Below are 20,271 nucleotides of genomic sequence, written 5' to 3' on the forward strand. Positions count from 1 at the left end.
AGAATGCAGCTGGTTGATTGCCAGCCTGTTGGCCACAGCCATGCTGAGCTGGAATTAAAATCTGAAAAATCAGGCAAGATCAACTGTGACCAGCACCTTAAAGCCTGACAACAACATTTTTTTCATCTAGAAAATAATACTGAATAATAATAAGATATGTAGAGTTGCATTTTTCAAATTGTATACCCCTAATATTGTCTGAAATCATGAGACATAAATGCCAGATACTCTCCTGAGAAATAAAAAATAGGAAGGCAACAACCAATTCCAGAAAACAAGACCTATAGGAATTCATTTAGGATGTTATTTATTGAAAAAAAATTAAAGCCAAAGCAGACCATCAAAGGGAGGAAAGGCTGTTTTTGATATGCAACTGGGAGTTGGAAAAATCCAGTGATTTATTTGTGGCTCTTCCAATTATTTATTTTTATGCATAGTGAATAACAGCTCTTTGAATTTAGATTTTAAAACTGACATTTTTTAATGTGTCTTCTAGCTAAAGATATCATGCATAGAACTAACACTGCACTTATTATAGTAGGTGTATAATACTGGACTTACTGTGACAGGGGCATAAAACATAGGAATTTTGCTAAAGAATTTTAATAGCTACAGAGATTTAAAGACAATAAGGTTTTAATCCCAACATGTTCAAGGGAAATTATCAGCAAATTATTTGACCATATTCTGTGTCCACAATTCATTTAAGCAAATTACTAAGTGGTTGTGACTCACACCGGTCTGCCTTTTGATCTGACTATGCTGAGCAGATTGCTTTAGTCTCCTGTGGATTAAAGATATGCTGAAGTCTCAATATTAAAGAGGTGAAGGAGAAGAGAGGATGGGTTCTCTGAGGCTGGATTCCCCTCTTCATGCTGTTGCAGACTGTGGAGTCCTCAAGTGGCATGTGTATAATTCAAAGTGTTTTGTTTGTATAGACATCGACTTGAGGGCTGCAGTCTCTCCAGTCATTATCTCTGAAACTACAAAGTTTTATTTCCCTAATATCTAAACAGAATCTTCCTTGCTTTGATTTATCCCTTTATTTTTGACCAGGCTGCTGCAGTCACTGCAATAATATGTTCCCAACATAAATGGACGTTGCAATGTCACAACGTCCTCTGGTTTTCTTACTGGTATTCTCTGAGGTGTTAATGATTCGCCTCTGGGCCAGGGAGGCAAAATTTCTTGGAGGATGGTGCTTGCAGGACTCCAACCAGGAGGAGGGCAGAGGATTATTGTTGTCGTTCTGCCCATACACACAACTACAAGACTTGCCCTTTTTGCAGTAGATGGCCACTATTGAACTTATGTGACACAGGGATGCCCAGATCCTGGGCATTTTGGGGTAGATGGTTGCTCCCTTTTGTGTGTAGTTGACTCTTGGGTCAATAAGGGGCCTTGAATTGTCTCTAGAATAGAATCTTCTTTTTTTCAAACCATCTTTCACTTTTCCCAAAGTCTTTTAAAATTATTATTAGTTTTTATTCCACCTGTGCACTACTTGCAGTCCTTTTATCTGCAGGTATCATTATGTGAGAGTGAAGAATCTGCTGGCCTAGTTCTTTAACACAAACACTTGAATGAGAATGAGTACCATCATCACTATTTGCTGTAAGGGATCTGTATGTGTAAATTGCAAAGAAAAATTGTCCAGACAATAAACTCTGAGAACCTGCTCAAATGCTAGATGATAGTCCTTATTTACAAATGTGGACATGGACAGTAAATATCAAACAATATTAAGACACAATGGTAAATGTTACCTTGTTAGTGGCATTTGCACAATTTTTATTGTACTTTGCTCCCAAAATATATTGCACTGCATTCACTTTCATTGGCTTTCTTTTTGATTTGACTAGGTTTTGATATCTCTTGTTAGATTCATCATGGATGTCATCTTTCAAAAGGGGTACTGTTTCCCGTCCTTCCTCTTAACCTGGCAGCTGCTCCTTCAGCATGGGTATCACATAAATGAGGCATTTCATTATGCACATAATCTGTTCTATCCACCTTTTAATTCCTTTACCTCTTTCATTTTTAAAAGATGAGTGGCAATAACATATTTAATGTGACTTGCTTTTCTACCTTTTTGCTGAGAGAAATGTATAACCCAAAATCTGTGAACTGTTTTTGAGTTCATCTCTTATGATGTACTGTTCTTTAGACAACTTTTTTTTAGATTCTCTTTCTTTTCTCCCCCTCTCCATCATTAACACCTTTTTTAGAATTCTTCTTCTTTTATGTTTTTTTTTCCCTTTGTTCCTCTGATTCTTGCTCCATTGATCTCTCCTGCATTGTCTTATGGTGCCCACTAATGCTATTTATACTTACCTTCTCTGTTTTATCCTTCTTGGAACTAAAAACAAATTAGAAAAAACAAAACCAAAACCAGAAAGCATTAAAAGAAAGGCAGATCAGTGATAGGGCAGAGGCTGATGTGGATGCACAATATATGTGCATCTCTGACTCTCCTGATGTCAGGGGACCATCCTTCTTCCAGCAGTCCATCTCCTCCCTTCTCCACTCTGTTCCTAGGAGCTCTCCACTCCTCCTACAGCCACTGCTCCCCCAGGGTGAAGGGGAAGGGCTGGGGAAATGTTCTGGGCAGGAGGGTGTCTGTACACGGAAGGGACATCCTTCCTCACTGGTGGGGAGGTGTCTCTGGGAACCTCAGGAGTGACAAGGGAGCTCAGTTATTCCTTTCCTTGGGTGAATGGAGGTGGACAAAAAGTGTGACTCCTGTGGTGCCTGGGACTGATGGCAAGAAGGGGGTGGGTACTGGGGCCATTCACTCCCAGCATCACAATTTGGAATAAGGAAGGAGCTTGAGCTTCTTCCATGGTAAGAGTGAGGTGAGGATGTCCACAGAGTGATGCAGAATGTCTCTGTCTGTTATCAAAGAAGGTGTCTGTGGGAGGCAGGAATGGAGATTAAAGCCCAAGACTAGGAAATATTTTTAAGTCTTGGTCCACCGTGGTCCGGGTGGTAGCTCCAGTGACACCAGTGAACGGGCCTAGGGAAGCTCATGTTGTGCCTAAAGCTCAGATAAAATTTTTTGGGGGAGGAGGCACAAATATGGAATTTCATCAATGGATAGAGTAAACTGCTGATACAGTTCAGACAACTAGATAGATATGCTCAATTAATGAGGGATTGTTTTCCAGAAATCTTTTTTAGGGTCCTAAAGTTATTTCGGGTGATTCCATTTCTCCTTCCTCCATCCCTTCTGAAGCAGTTCAGCAACTTTTCCTGACTAGCAAGGTTTTGCCTTATGTCTCTTCCCTTGATTTCCTTCTCAGCTGTTTTCCTAATCCTTTTCTGACAGTGTGGGAGACTCCAGCCATGAGGGAGTGGATGAAGCTGCTGTCCCACCAGTCCTTTCGTGTGCAGAGGGGAAATTTTACTTCCATCTTTATTTTTGTCCAGTAATGAGAAAATCAGAATATCAGACCATCACTTTGTCCAAAGGGCTTCCTCCCAGTGCAATTCCCATTGTACAGACCCATAACATTTACCTTTTCTGTATACTTGTGGTACTGGGGGAAAAAAAAGAAAAAAAAATGTCCCCACCCCCAACCAACTAAAAACACAAACACAGAAGGTATAAATTTTTGATATCTCTTCTGCTGCTGGTCAGAGCTAAATGGAAGTACAGAAAAATACTAAAATACTCTCTCAAACCTCATTGCTGTATTAAAACTGTACTTTGGGATTCTTATCTGCAAGAAGTGCTGGTTTTTTCCTGCCCCACAGCATACTTCCACTGAAATCAGTGATGTTAAACCTTTAAGACTGGCTTTAAAATACAGCTACCCTTTGTTCCTAAAATTATGCTTGCTAGCTGGATATTAGTGGTAGAATCTTTGGTACAGTAGGGTGGGTTAGTAGGGTGGCTTTGGTTTTTTTTTTTTCTGAAAGATGGTTTAGACTTCTCCTGCTTCTTCTTTCATCCCAGACTACAACATGTGCTGGGAATGCACCTTTGTCTCTAGAAAGCTTCTGAAGCCAACCTCTTTCCACAAAAAGTATGTAGTAGGTGGACTGACTTTGGTTATTTTGTGTCTTTTAATAAGAAAGAAATAAGCAAGGGTTTACAGGCAAGAAGACTTCAAGGAATATGAGAGGAAGGAGTGATTAAAATAACAAAAAGAGTTGCTTTTATTTTACATCTAAATAAAGATTTTTAATATGTTACTGTAATAGCATTGTGGAAAACAAACCCCCCCCCCCACCACCAAAACCAAACCAACCCCCTGCCCAAACCCCAAAAAACCAACCAACCAACCCCAAAACAAACAAACAAACAAACAAAACCCCAAACCAACCCAAATGCCAAACCCAACAATAACAAAAAAACCCAACAAAAACAAACAAACAAAAAAACCAAAAAAAATCCAACCCCCCCCCCCCCAACACAATAAAAAAACCCAACACTCTCCAAAAAACAAAAACCAATAAACAAAGCTGCAACAGAAAAGGAGACAAGTAAAAACCTTTCCATGCCCAATGTGGTGAAGATGTCTGATGTTGCCTGGAACAGCTTCATCCTTTTCAGATCATGAGAGTTCTGCATCAGGATGGAGGTCATTATTCCTCGTTATTGAGGCCTTGCCATCTTGTGCATGCAGCAGCAGCTCTACCAGAGAAAATCTGTCTGCAGCAGTCAGCATCAGTCCTTCATGTAACACAGAAATGGCTTTTTTTAGCAACTCCATCCCCTGCATAGTCCTACTTTCTGTTTTATAGGTACTGACATGGTAGGGGCAGCATGGCCACGGTACCAGCACTGATCTGCTGCACTGCTGCTGCAGTTCCTGCTAAGGAAATTTGTGTAATGTGAATGATACTACTATGAATTGTGTAATGTTTGCTGCAAAAGATATTCATTAGAGAAATTCACTGGATGGGACTACTTTCAAATTCCTTATAATCCATTATTTGAGAAAACCAGATAGAGCATAAAATAAGAAAAAAAGGAAGGAAATCTAACCAATTTTATCACAGTAGAGCAAACTAGTTAGGTATTATCAAAAGCCTGGTGATTTCTTTTTCACCCTTTTCCCTCCCGTAGTCCTGAAGTGATCGTATACCCCTTGTTTCGATTTGGCATTTCTGGTTTTCTTTCACGCTGAGTCTTGCCGATGGATGTGCTGACAGCCGGTCGATATTCATGGGAGATAAATAAACCCGATATTTGTTACGCTTCCCCTCCAAGCCTCGGGGATGCTGCGGTGATGTCGGGAGCGGCTGGGCAGCTCTCTCCAGCTTCCCTGGCAGCACCAGCGCCCGAGAGCTTTGCCGGGCGTGCGCGGCTCGGAGCCGCTCGCTGTCCCCGCCCGGCGGGGCCGTGCCGCTGGCGGGACAGCAGTGACACCTCGTGGGCATCCCGCGGCACTGGGCTGGAGGGCTGGATGGATGGATGGATGGATGGATGGATGGATGGATGGATGGATGGATGGATGGATGGATGGATGGATGGATGGATGGATGGATGTTGGTGCGGCCAGGGAAGAGCAGGAGCCCGCCTGCCGCCAGGACGCAGCGCCTCTTTGTCCGTGCTCACACCGGCACTGCCTGTCCCCTCCCCTGGCTGGGGGACAAACGAAGCACCTTCTGCCATATCCCAGCAGAAAGACCGTGGAAGATTTTTGTCAGGTTACATCAGAGGAAACCGTCTGCTTTTAAGAGGATCCTGGGAACGAGTGTCGCTGCGCTACAGGAGTTCCTTCTAGGAAGTTGGGGTTTTATCAAGATACATTTGGTTTGTTAGAAATTTACTTCAGTGGCCAGTGGCACTTGGTTTAAGAAGAAAAAATGGGAGTACTGTGCAGCCAAAATATAAAGTACCCCCAAAGGAAGAAGAAATAGTGACAGCCACGGAGCAAAGCCAGTACTTCGAGGTCTGATTTAACTCTGGAGACATGCAGAGGCTGAGGACTGATGGAACAAGCAGTTCTACTTCTACCAGTATCATGTCCCCAACAAAGACTGCCCTGCTTCCAGCTGTCTGCCTACAGGGAGGTGGAGTTTGGAAGTAATGTGTGGGGGCACATAGTTGTTCCTGTTTTCTTCCAGGACAATGAGATTTTGGACCTACGATCTGTAAGCAAACAAGCTGTTCAGAAAGAAACCCCTTGCTGTCTACTTCTGATTTTAGGGAGAACTTCTTGACAAAAGCCAAAGTATAACTGGTTAACAGCTGCCAGACTGCAGCAGTATGGTCTGTATTGCTCTCCACACTTCATTTGTTCTTCATTTGTTCATTTCTGTATCTTGTTAAGAATGAGAAACCAAATCTAAAACCTCTGCTTGATTTTCCTGGGCTTCCACCTGCACAGTTGCATTGATTTGGTGTTTTCTCCTCTTCTCCAGAGCCGCTACTGCCTCTGATGGGATTGTTGAGAAACTCTGACTCAACCTTTTTTCCACCTTTTTAAATCCCATTTTTTATATATATCCCATTCCAGCTTTACCATCAGCTGCACTCTGCCTGTAAGGACAACAGGCAAACCAGGAATAGGCACCCTAACGACCTCAGGCACTGAAGCATTTTGGGGAGGTTTCTCTGTTGAGAATCATGTGTAAGGAGGATCTACTCTTCAGTTTTGACAACCCCAGAATGAAAGAAATATTTTCTGTCCATTAGTAATAGGCAACTAACCCTAATAACAAGATGTTTAATGAAAAATACTTTAGGTTTTTGTATGTAATATTGTTTTATGTCTGGAGTTGATATTATGGGAAATAATTTTCCTGGCTTTAGGGAATGGAGAGGAAGTTTGTCTTTGCTTGGATATATAGCACTGCCCTTTGGGATGGTGTCATTTGATAATTCCTGCCACATGTTCTTATGAGTAGGATGTTTTTGTTTCCTTACTGTGTCTCCTCTCAAGTCCTGCTGGGTAATATTTCAGATGGTCACGGTCAGAAAAGGCATGTGACAACTTCCAGATGTTCAAATAATCAAAGTGATCTGCAGATCTAAGGGAGCACACCAACAAACAAATGGAGGATAACTTGAAGGGCTGCAGTCTAGGTGGGGGGTCACGCTCAGAGGTGGCGTAGCAGGCTGAAGGATAGCGTTTTAATATCTGGAGAATTCACTGATGTCTAGATCATTTGCTAAAAATGAGATAGTCTGATGATGTGGCTGGGCAGGCAGTAAAACCCTAAAACATGGGGTCTGGTTGTGGTTTTCCCACAGCTTGGAGCAGAGCTAGCTTCCCTGGGGAGTGAAGAAGGCTCTCATAGTGCACCACAGCTCTGAGCTGAGCTGGCCTCTGGGCTCCAGCTGGCGTGATGCATCTGAGACTAAGAAATGTGACCATGTCCTGCTGTCATCCATGCCACCACGGCATCTGGGGCTGCATCCTTGCTGATGTGGTGGTGCCTGACACAGTGCTGTGTTCAACTGAGAGAGGGGAGGGCCTGTCTGAGCTCAGAGAAACCTGTGTCCTTCTGTTTTGCTCCAACCTGGCTGGTAGAGGCACCTGTTTGAGTAGAAATAGCTAGTTCTAAGCTGAGTTTGGGGAGCTCTTAATCAAAGCCCTTCATCAACCCAGGTGATTTTTGTTAGTCCATCCTCCTAGCTTTATAGAAACACACAAGACAATTAAAAATGTGTGGTGGTACACAGCATTCCTCTTTGGGAATGTAAAACCATTCATCATCTAGATTTAAAAAACTAATATGAGTCACTGGTGACCTGGTATTTGTAGAGGTGGATGCACAGGACTGTGATGCAGTGCGTGTGGAGCAGCAAGGAACACCAGGATGGAGGATGCATGTTGCTTCTGGGACACAGACTGAACAGTCCTGTCTCTGGTCACAGGAGGGACAATGTTCATCCACAGGATCCTACAGCAACTTTTCTGCTGCCTTTTTGTATGCTGGCATTCGATGTCACAGTGCCTGCACTGCTGGCACATCCTTTGAAACAGATGTTCTCTGCATCTGCCCACTCTGTGTGCAACTGGCACAGCTCTGCTAGAAGATTGCTTTCCAAATCCTTCCAGTGATGGAAAGGGGTGGGCGGTATTACTACTATTATTTCTACTACTGCTAATTTGTTTGGAAACACTGCTGGCTCAAAACCTGGCTCAGCTGCTGATGAAGCAGGGAAGATCTGCTCATGTCAAGAGAGCTTCTAGAGTTTTGGACTACAGGCTGATGCTCTTGAAGCATAACTATTTGGGACATTTCTACCAACTGTTCTTTCCCCTTGGTAATAAGGCTTTATATGATTTTTGTGCAATGCTACATGGGTCTTTTGCTGCTTGAGAGGTAATGGTGTAGTGTGCTAGAAAATTCAGTTCCACTCTAGGAAAAGGAACAGCTTTGTGACAGTTTGTCCATTGTCAATGGCTACTTTTTTCAGTTGAGTTCCCCATATGGCATTTCTGAAGGGCCTGGAGAATTTCTGACAAAATTAGTCTTTGGTTTTGTGCAAGGAGTACTTTTGTATGTACTTGGAAGACGGAAGATGAATACACTGCTCTTCTGGAGAATCAGACTGGTGCCTGTATGCTTAGAGGGGCCTTAGCCTGAAGAGGGCATTGGTAGCAGTGGCAGGGGCTTGGAAGAGACACACGACAACATGGACAAACACACAAAAGTGAAGAGAATGCTGCAATGGATGAAGACATTGTTACCTGAATGTACTGCAGGAGAGTGATGGCTGTGAAGAATTAAATCTGGATCATATGACAGATATTTATTGTGGCGGCTCATCTCTGTCCTGATCCATGAGCTAACAAGGTCATCTTATGTAGTAAACTTTGAAAATATTGGATGCCTGTAGCTGGGGCATCGACAGCACATGCTTCCATCATTTATAATGTTATTGTCAAGACTGCAAGCTCTTTGTCCATGTCCACAGGGAAAATTATAATTATGTATGTATGGTATATTAAAAATGGAAACCACTCATTGTGCTGGAAGCCAACTCGAAAAGGACAGATTAGAAGATTTGATAAGGGAAGTAAAACTACTGCAAACCAGAAAACTGTAGGAGAAACAAACTAAGTGGCCTCTATCTACCAACTACCCATCTGTTGGTCATCCACCAATCTCTCTACTAGCTACATGTTTGGATGTTACTATTTAAAAAACAGACAAGAGAGCAGCATGTGGAGGTCTGGCTGGGACAAGAGGAAAGCAGCTAAAGGACCTTTTTACTGGCTGGTAAATTCACGCCTGGTCTCCCTTCAAGATTTCATAGTTTAGAAAGAATTTCAGTTTGTTCTTCAAAAGATGCGTCAGTCTGTTCTGGATTAAGAAGACAATATGCCTTCCACATTTACTCCCCCCACAAAGACTGATTTTTGGAGGATTTACTAGTCATTTCATTTCAGACACATTTCTTAACAACTTGGCGTTCATTGTGTTTAAACTTAGATTCTGTCCTTCCTGAATCCTATAAGGCTCACTATGTGGTGTTTGTCCTTTCATGGTCATTACTGATACATACTCACTGCACTCACCGTGCTCTTCTAAAATTGTTTTGTTTTGTCAGGGTAAAAATTGCAAATTAAAACATTCTCTAAGAGGGAGGACCCCAAATATAATTTCATAACAAAAATTTCCCCAATCATTTCCAAACAATTTAAAACTGAATATAAATCTTTCCTTTACTACCAGATGTGATCTTCTCAAAGCTTCAGACATGAATAATCTCTCTGGATTTTTCAGCTATTTCAATATCCTATCCATACCGAAACCAGCCTGTGTCTCTACCACCTATTCAGGAAAATTTGCAAACAAGGCCAATGTCTGACATCTTTACCCATTAAAATCAATGATCATACATATTTTAATTTACTTTCTCAGTTTTCATTCCCTTCCATTGCTTGTTTGCAGCTGAACCTCCATCTTCTTCCCTGCCCCCGCCTTTTTCTTAATGGGAATTTAGGAAGTTCCCTGTATTTTCCTTTCTTTACCTTTTCTTTCTTTACAGTCTCTAGTCTCTTTCCCTTATTTTAGTAGCCATCATTCTTTGTTGGCTGCAGATTTTGGCTATATCCTGATAAAGTCAACAGAAAGGTTTTCCCTGGAATTTCAGACATGTTTCCATATTGGTTTTTCTTTCCACTCCTGTCCTTTTTCTTCTTGATGCCTGGCTGGCCGATTTAAACAAACATTTTCAGAACAACTTGTCCTCAGCTGACTAAACTGGTAAATAACGGATAAATATAGTTTCAATTGGGAACAGCTTTCTGGCAAAGGATGGAGAACAGCACTAAGGAAGAATTTTTCTCACCTTGAGTCATGGGACCTGGTTGGTTAAATTAAAACCATTTACTTAACCTATGTGTACAACACACAAACAGAAGAGATGTCCTTTACTTGTACTGATACTTTATGCTGCCTACAGTACTGTTGTTGTTGTAAAACACAAATAGACCGTTTTTCTTTCTTTCTTTGAATCTAGAGCAGCACAAACCTAATTTATATATTTAAGGAAAGGCCCAGGCTTATTTTTTCAGTCATTCTTTTTCCCCCACAACCAAGAAAGCTCTGTAATAAGCTTCAACATGTAATGATAGAATTATAAATTCCTTGATGTCCTAAGGCTGGCTACCTCCCATCGCAACTCAGTCTTGCTGCCACACATTACTGTCTTCTTATCAAAGTGCACTTCAATGAGCATACAAAAGATATGTTGCTATGTTTGTTAACATGATAATTTGCATATTTGCTTAAAGCATACAGAGGACTTCTATATATTTTTATATGTATTTATTCATACAGAGGGGCTAGAAATCTAAATATTACAGTGCTTTTGATATATAGAGAGAAAATAAAAAAACAATTCACAATAGTAAGTCTGTATTTTGAATTTTTATTGTAATAAATTATAGCAATAGTTCGCACAACCCAGCTATTATCTCAGATTGTCTCTCTGCAGAATCACAAAAACAATCTGAGTCATCCTGACTTGATTCATGTTCAGTTCCTATTTGGGAAGACTTCCCTCACCATCAGGCTGCCTGGTAGCCTTTTTTTTCCTCGGAAAGCTCAAATTCTGTAAAACAGCCCCACAGCTTATGGTAGGTTCTGCAGCATGAATCATGGAAAATATGTATCCCTGCTCGTTTGCAGCTGCTTATTTTCGCTGAGGTCCATGTGGAAGGAGAGCTGTACAGTTTTTCCTACATGATATGTGTCTTTTTAGCACTCTGATGGGAACAGATTAATAGAGACTTACCAAAAATATCAAAAGACGCTCAGCATTTCAAAGAGGGAAAAGAAGTGGAGCTGACATGCAGAGCAAAGGTTGAGTATCATCCATTTTCAGAAAGACAGCGAATTTGTCTTTATAAATAAACAAGGCACAAGAGAGCTGTTTCCCTTTTACTTCCAGGGTCCTCTTCATGGCTTGTCACTAAATTCTTGTGAAACTTTTATTTATATTTACTGTGGCTTTTATTTCACCTACATATGTTATATGAATTGATACATGCAAAATATATTATTTTAATTAGTTCATGAAGCTGATTAATTAATAACTTGCTGCTTTTCCCTGAAAAGCATGACAGGAGCACAGAAAATTACTTGCACTTGCTACCCTTCCTTACATCATTTGAGAGAGACTTCTCTGAGCTGAAAATGCAGCGCAGTAACCTTATATAATACCTTAGACATGAAGTGAATAATAATGTGGGACTTCAGGGAAATGAAGGTACACAAAGTACCAATGACATTGGCTAATATTTCTGTAGTTGAACAGTTCAGCAGTGAGCAGTCTTGCTTCTGACAATCTCCTGAAAAATTATGATACAAATTTTACTATTAGTAATAGAAGCATGAAATCATTGCTTAAAACCTTACAATGATTACAAAGATTCCCAGATTCCTCCATCTAAAATGAGGACTGAAGGAACTTTAGAAGCAAACATTTGAAGTGTTTGGTCATTTGATGTTGTATGACTGAGCAACAGCCATTTATGTAGTGGGCGAAAAAGAAGTCAGGTGCAGAGAAACAAATTGTGGGGGCCATATGTGCTGTGGCGAGAACACCTCACCAGAGGTCAATGGGCTTAAACTGGATATGCTGGTTCATGTCCAGGGCATTAGCTGGGTGTCAGCTCCAGGAACAAAACTGGTCAGAAACTAATGTAACCCCTGGGATTATGCATTTTTTGGCATGGAGGCTTGATTTCCTCTGTATGTGTGTTAAACTCTGAAGCACAGTGTTTGCTTCAGGCACTCTTCAAGATTGCTCTGAGACCAACCAAAAGGCTGGAAAAAGTCTTCAAATAGAAGTGGTAGGTGTGCAATCATTTAAGCATGCCAAGAAAATGTTTAAGGATTTTGGTTTTAGATGGTAAGTATTTACTTCAGGACTAATGCTCCTCCAATCTAGCAAGAGAAGATAATAAAAAGATCTGGTGGCTGGAGCTGGAAAAAATGCACAGGATGAAAAGGCTACGCATTTCACCAGGGAAATACTTAGCTGCTGGTGTGGATTACAAGAGGTTATTGTGGCTTTTCTATCATTAGCAATTTTTAAATCGAGAATAGATGTTGTTGGGTTTTTTTAATCTAAAAGATTTACTCAAGTTTAAACTGGATCAAATTCAAGGATGTTCTGTGTCCTAAATTATGTGGTTAGGTGACCACACAGTGACTCCTGGTTTTAAAATCTGAAAATCCTTTTGCCCTGACAAATAGGGCTGGAGGAGCTTTTACTGTGATTGATGACTTGGATTCATGGATGCGCACTGTGTTTACTGGGGTCAGCACTCACCTTTCTTCCTTCTGAACCAGCTCAGCACCAACTGTCCAGGCTGCAGAACTGCACTAAGCAGACCTGTCCTGCCTAGCCTAGGGATGCTCCTTTTTCACTTATTTCTCTCCTCCCAGGCTGGAAACCCACATTCCTTTTTCCGAGGAGCCAGGAGCCACCTTGAACCGGGGAACATCTGTAGCGCTTTGAGAGTAACCATTCACAAAGACCTTACAGCTCTGAACTACAGCACGCACAAAGAACACTTTTTTTCTAACAACTACAAAATGCTGCAATAGGCTTTGCTCCAATGAAACCTCCATTAGTGGTAGTGGAGCTTGGTTTAGTGACCAAGGATTTGACTATCAGATAACTGAGATTATATGTTCTTTCCAGAACAACTTGCATTATTTAAGAAGACAAACAAACTCCAATCAAGCTGGTCAGAGGTTTTGAAATATTCAGATGCAGAGTTCCAAGCTTTAGCCATTGGGGTACAGTGCAAAGTGCTGCTAAGCAGGCAATACGCTCAGGATTTATTGCAGTGACTGAACTTAAAAATACAGAAAGTTCACAGAAAAGCCTGCTCTTGTGAACTTTTAACGAGCATTTGCAAGCTAAGAACCCATAGATTACTTATATAATAAATGGATGCATATCTGTCCAAATGTTTAATAAAGATACTGTGTGAGAAGCATGTAACAAGTCATTTTCCTCTGCAGTAACAATATATTTTTTCTATTGTATACAGGACAGTCACAATAGCAGTTTAAATCTTTTGAAGCATCTATGTTCAGAAGATGATGTTTTGACAACAATTATACTCAAAATACAGGTATTAGAATGGGAATTTTCAGGTCAGATGAGACTAAAATTTGGTCATGACTGAATTCTCTTTAACTGTTTTTGATATATATGCACCATTTAAACAAGACACTGATACTAAAAAGTAAACTGAAATGTGCAATATGATCCAGTAAAACCTGTTTTTATAAGTGCTCTTTGTACCCTGGAAGACATGGGGATGGTGATACTATTGATTTTCAAAGGCAAGATCACCTGCTTCTGGTTACTTTGGCTAATGGAGTGTGTTTGGCCTGGGAAGGAGAACAGTGTTTGGCCACAGTTTCCATGTACCTTACAACTGCCTGCTCCCTATGCGTGTTCCCTCTGGCTCCCCTGCAAAGTCCTGACCAAGTGCATGTGAGTTACATCCACACCAGCACAATGATGATGGTTTCATTTCCTGGTTGCTCCCAGAGGCAGAGACACAAACTCCAACCCCAGGCTGACACTAAGTGTCCTGCTGCTGGCACAGCTGGCTACAGGTCTGGAAGTCTGGTAAGATGAGTTGAAAGTACTGTTTCTCCCACATGCACTCATGTTCCAGCTGCAACTCAAATATATTAAAAGAATTTTCTCTCCCTGAATGTATCTTCACATATCTGCATTTCAGATTTATGCTGTTGCCAATTCACTTTACATTTTGCATTATACCAAACGCCTACTTTAAGTATTGATATTTGGGCTCAACAAGAACAGGAAGGAAGTGAGGAGAGGAAAGAGACTAAAATGACTTGTGGGTGTATTTGTAGGATTTCTAAAGTTGAGCCTAGGTCTACTGAATCTTTGGCAGCACAATTTCCATCTCAGAACTGGAGTGGTGGGTGCCTATTAAGATTGGGCTGTTCCCAGGATGGGAGCCTGTTCTGTGCCACTGGCACTAAGCACACCTGGAGCAGTCTATTGAGGTCTGCTCTTCCGTAAGCATGAGTCTGTTCTCTGACTTTGTTTACATCTTTTCACTAAAGCACACACAGAGAAAATGCTTCTTTTGAGTCTAGCTACTTCATCCTGAGAGGATGCAAAGATGCCTGTTCGTCTTGCAGCCAAAGGATTCTCAAAGCCTTACATATTTGGGAGAGGTAAGTGACGGAGGAGGTGGATCTGCAAAGGTAAGAAAGACCATTCCTCAGAGCTAGAAATTACAGCAAAACTCTTGTTAAGTTCCCAAGCTCCAACTTTATGGATTACAGTGGAGGACCTCTGCCACACTTAATGCTGCTTTACTTCTGCTATCCATATCATGCAAGGAGATTCTACATTCTATACTTCCAAGATACCACTTGCCAAAGATACCACTCCATAGGATGCTATTAGAATAGCAGAAGGTGAAGCCAGGTGAAGAAAAACACATTTGTCAAGAGTTTGGTGTGACAGACATCCATTCCTGAGCTGTCATGGGTTGTAGTATCTGTTTTACATTCCTACACAGGGTTTTGTAACAGTGAGAGGAAGTGGTCAATCCTTTCAAATTTGAGAGAGCTGTGCTGGCACTGATTTCTGCGGCTGCAGTCATGTGTCAAGAGATTATTTGTGCTGGCACAGTGAGTTCAATACATGTCTACATTCTTGATACTTGAATCTCAAAAACTCCACTAGAAGAGATGCCAGTAAACTGTTATTTTCTCTAAGTACCAGTTCTCCATAGATGTAATCATAGTAACAGCTATCACATTCGTGCTAACACTGGCCAGCAAGGGTTGAAATCTTGGCCCGGTTGAAATCTTTGGTAAAGACTTGGCTGAGAAGTGTAAATAGGTTTCCACACAAAAATAAAAGTATGGAAGGAAAAAATAGAGGTCTGTGTAATAACAGTAAAATGTTTTTGACTTTCAGCATCCTGGATGTCAATGTTCTTACTCTATAAAAAGCTCAGATTTGTTTGTACTGCAAGCAATGCCCCCAACAAAAGTTCACTCCTCATTTCCATATCTACCTCCAAAACAGAAATCTTGTCAGGGCTGTGTTTTAACCCAGATGGTGGCAGAACTACAGCCCAGCTAGATACCAGACAGACCGATGAGGGGTGATGGCGCAAGTCATATGCCAGCTGAATTCCTTCTAGTGAACACAGGGATTTTGTTCATGTTCTGAAAAGCTGATGATGCCCCAGAGGGTATCCAGCCTTCCATCAGAAAGGTTCATCTTTGCAAAGGTGATCTAACAAGTGCCCTGTGCTAATCAAAATAGGTTTGTTCCCTGGTTTTAGCTGATCTTGGAAGCTACCTCTGTAAAACAAATACCTGTGGCACCAAATACCTAAACCATGAAAAACACTGTGGAGCATCAGGTCCTTGACGTATAAGCCACAGGAAATTCCAAACTAAATGTTCCTAAAAGTTGAGTTGATCACGCCTCCTCTTTTTGATGACTGTAGGAAATACTATTAGCTACATTAATATTACTATTAGTTACACAAAGATTCAAAAATGTTGCAAAAATTTAAAGGTTAAGTGAGGAGTTTTTTTCCTTACTAGACTTTTTACCTATTTCCCTTTAGAATTAATTTTTATTTATTCGCGATGCTGATTTATTTCAGTTGCTCTTCGCTGATTTGCCCAAAAACATGGGCAGCTTGAGCAGCAGGAGCAACAGCAGATGGCAGCACCAAGCTGCTGGATCGGCCCTGTCAGCGCAAACAAGGGGAAAACACGAACCGAGATGAACAAAAGTTTCTGAAAGTTTGTTTGCTTTCAGATCTCCTCCTTTTCTCCCCTTCCTTTGGATTTATTTTGTTTTCTTCCAGTTTTTCTACTCACTGTTTGAAAAAGAAAAAGAAAAAGAGCAGCAGATGAGGAAAGTTGCTATGTCAGGTCGTCCTGTATTGATTTAATAGAAGATGGTAAGACCTGATGTGACCTGCTGGATAGATGACATGAGGTTATGGCCTAGCCTACCAGCACTTCACGTTCTATTAAACACTCCACAGGGGCAACATCTGGAGGGTTAAACAGCTGCTGGGTAATGCAATTTTAAATACCACTTCATCAAAGTAATAGACTCCGCAGGACCCTCTTGGGATCTGTAAACTGATGTGTTCCAGGCTTTGTGTGCTGCAGCCCTTTTGTGTAACACATTAAGGAGACCCTGATAGCTCTGACTTAACAAGAATGATAGAACCGAGGTTTGCAAATTCATCTACAGAACAGCGCTTTGCTGAGCCTGGGATCAAACACATGGCCTTTATGGGTTTTCTCTTCTTCTTTTTTTCTCCCTCAAAGATTGATATTTTGTGTATCCAAAATTTCTGTAAGCTAAAGAAACAATTTCAGAAGAACAGATTTACTCTTGAGGCTTTTTTGCCAGCAATGTATGAGCTTCCAAAGGAGATCTCATCCATGCTTTCTGTTCTCCAGGGCAGTTACAAGACGAGGGAGCAAATCTTCTCTGTGCTCAACATAACCAGCCAAGCTTTCAATCTGAAAAACAAAAGGATTCCTCAGGCCCTTACCAGACCTGGCTCCTCTCCTGCATTCTTCAAATACAATCCCTAGCTCCAGCAACACAAATCATGAAGGAAATGTGGTCCCCAATTTGGTTGACCACAGGGGCTGGTGCCACTATCTAGCTGCAGATCAACACGCCTGACAGTAAATGGTATGCAATTTTCCAAAATAACTCCTTCCAATGTTTCAGAGCTGCTAAGCAATAATTAGGAGAAGTTCCATTAAATAATTAATTAATCACTTTAGTCACATTGAATAATTAATCACTTTGAGAAGGACAGCCCAATAACTTTTTCTGTTGCCTGCTAATGCAACATTTGCTTTCTGGTTCTGAATCCAGTGAAACCCTTAGCAAACACAGATGCCTGCTTCTGAGCAGGCAGAATTTGATAGCTGTCACTGATTGAACTTTGTCACTGCCAGGAGCATACGGAAGGACACTTGGCAACTCCTTTCCAGGGAGAAAAACACAGGGTAAAACTTGCAGCCAGCATGAGCCAGCATCCTTTGGCCGAAGTCAATGGAAAGTCTTCAATTCTTTCCGAGAGAGTATCTGCCCGTGGTGTTATTCTTACTTGGAGATTCTTCTCTCTGCTTTACTGCAATTATTTCAGATTAAAGGGCAGAGGAAAATTCCTCAGTTACCTGCCATAGTTTCTGTTCAGAAATTCTGGGTAATTTTCTTTGTGATGCCTTTTAAAGAGGGATGTAGTCGTAGAGGAGCAGGAGGGGTTTTGAACCTCCAATAGCCACCACTGCCATTTTATTTCTGTTATTGGGTACTTATAAACTTTGAGAGGTTACAGAGAGACCAGAGAAATGGCTGGTTTTGTCTCTGTCCCTACTAAGCTGTACAAAACATTCTTCAGCCACCGTAATGTCAACAGGAGAACAGCCCTGAACTGGGTCTGAAGTGCATGCTGTAGCCTCACTGGACATCCTCCATGCCATCCTGCACAAAGTTTTATGTCAGCCAGTGCTACCCACAGATGATTCCATTAGATAACTACTCTTTGAAAATGGTAACATTTTTGAATGCACATGTGTTAAAGATGCCCACATCTCACTAAACTCATTTGTGGCCTATGTTTTAGAAACAGAATCTTTTAAAACTGGAGGCATATGAGCTACTGTAATTTACTTACTGAAATTATTTTCCCTCAGTCATTACTGCTGAGGACACCACGGCTGCCCTCCATCTGTGGAGAGGTCTTCATAAGAAAATGGGGAGCAGTAGGGAAACAGCATGGATTCTCCAAAGAATGCCTTAGTTTATTTATTTATTTCAAATGTCTTTCATGTCTTGGCTTTGTGCATCTTTTCCAAGAAGCAAATGCTTCACAGATGGAAAGAAGCAATTTTCAGTTGTAAAAATTCTAAACAGTTCAGGTGAAATGAAAAACAGAACTTCCTGGAGAAATGCCAGCTTTTTCTTTTTATTCATTTTTTTTTTTTTTTTTTTGCCCCAGCCTCACTTTGATTGTAAAAATATTCACCCACCTACAGATTTTATAGCATGAGAAATGCCCTTCCTGGGGTCTAATCCATGCCTGAGGTATCACTGCAGATTGATCAGAAAGGAAGGCTCCTATTTCCACATAGACTTTACACATCTGCTCTGATTTTCTGCAGGGTGGATCCTCAGTAACACTGCTGCAAAAATTGAGTCTTATATAAACCAAGCTTATACTGGCATAGCTCCTCTTCTGGCAGGAGCTGTGGTACATTTTCATCAGAAAAAGGTCTAATTTGTTCACTGATACTCTGTTTTCTGTCAATTCATAGGGTTAGGTAGTGAAATCAGGGAAAAAGATCACAGTCGATTAGTGAGAAAGAGCAATGAGCTTATGTTTGGGTTCTTCCTGCTGATAAAACCTTTAAGGATTTATGGCAGATCAAATTAGCAGGAGCTTTAGTAGATACCCTCATAACCTTTGGATATCACACACTGCCTATGAGGCAGTTAAATCCACTGCACACTCCCCACGGGGAGCTTAACTCATCCTCCAGGACATCTGGCCTTGGAGCCAGACACCCATGGCCAGACACCTACACAACCACGGACTCCCACGTGTAGACTAAAGCCCAGGAGTGGACAAAACAGTGTCTGCCTAGCACTGCTGGTGGCCATGAGTATGGAGCTGGAGCAATCCCCACACGGGGCAGGCATCTGCGATGGGTGGAACAAGCACAGGGCACCAGAGCAGTTTCTGGGTGCTGAGGGGGTGAGTCCAGTTCCTTGGGCTCTGAATTGTCTGGGACCCCCAGGATCAGAGATTTAGGAAAGTAGAGAAGGTGGCCTGTAGTTATTAGCTGCTGCCACGTTTTGGGGAATGCAGGTCTGACGCACACCAATACTGAAAGCTCAGTCACCGGTGCCCTTTGGATATTGCAGTGGGTTTTGCAACGCACATTTGACAAGCATGTTGTGTGAGGGCCTACAGGAAGAGAATGAAACACTTAGCAATGGGTGCTGAATCAGGGTCTGAGTGTGTAATCCAAGGGTAATTGCTATAAAGTCTAGGACATTCCCTTTAAAATGTTGGGTTGTGCAGGAAATGACTGGTTACTTGTGTAACTGTTTGCAAGGTATACAAACTCATCAGGCTCTGACTCTCAAGTCTTGTGACAATAATGCATTTTCTTCCAGACATGTTCAGTTGCATATCTGATACACATATTGCTCAGCCAAAATGACTTGTTAGTGATTTATTTGGAATACCCAGCCCTTACCATATGACATCACCTCCTCAACTTGATGAAAAAAAGGTTTAGACTGAATTCTTCCCATTAAAAATAATGGGGCAATGGTTTCTTGATGCCAATATTTACTGATATCAAAGCAAAATATTGTCTTGGTTATTTCTCTTAATTTAGCCCAAACAGTACACAAAGCACAGTGTACGAAAACAATATGTTCCTTCTTCTAAACCAGATCATCACTTACTAATTGCTATATGATTTTAATGAAAACAGAGGCATGATTCTGTTATGCTTCATAAAAATTATCTCACTATATTTGTTTCTTTTCTTTCCCTGATTAATAGAGAGGCCATGTAAAATTACTATCTATATCTGCCTTCACAAAAAACCTCAGAAAGATTGCTTTTAAACTGCCCATTATGCAAAATACAGGAGAATGAGACCCAGATCCCTTGCTGAGTTATGTAAGAAACAGTTATATTATGTATATGTAATTGTATATACACAGGTAGTAAAATATGTGTGTGCCCACACATATATAATTAATTT

The 20,271-nt window shown here is 41.2% G+C and overlaps 1 protein-coding gene across 1 annotated transcript in view; it reads left to right on the forward strand.

Annotated features, from left to right (window-relative positions):
• The window catches only part of RGS7 (regulator of G protein signaling 7), a 228,759-nt gene extending 215,717 nt beyond the window's left edge, over window positions 1–13,042 (forward strand). The window contains exon 16 of the mRNA XM_066315668.1: window positions 12,868–13,042. Coding sequence (XP_066171765.1) covers window positions 12,868–13,029 — 162 coding nt within the window. The 3' untranslated portion in view covers window positions 13,030–13,042. The remainder of the gene's footprint in view (window positions 1–12,867) is intronic.
• The last annotated feature ends 7,229 nt before the right edge of the window (window positions 13,043–20,271 follow it).

The sequence above is a fragment of the Sylvia atricapilla genome, chromosome 3 (assembly GCF_009819655.1).
Source record: "Sylvia atricapilla isolate bSylAtr1 chromosome 3, bSylAtr1.pri, whole genome shotgun sequence".
NCBI classification, from domain to species: Eukaryota; Metazoa; Chordata; class Aves; order Passeriformes; family Sylviidae; genus Sylvia; species Sylvia atricapilla.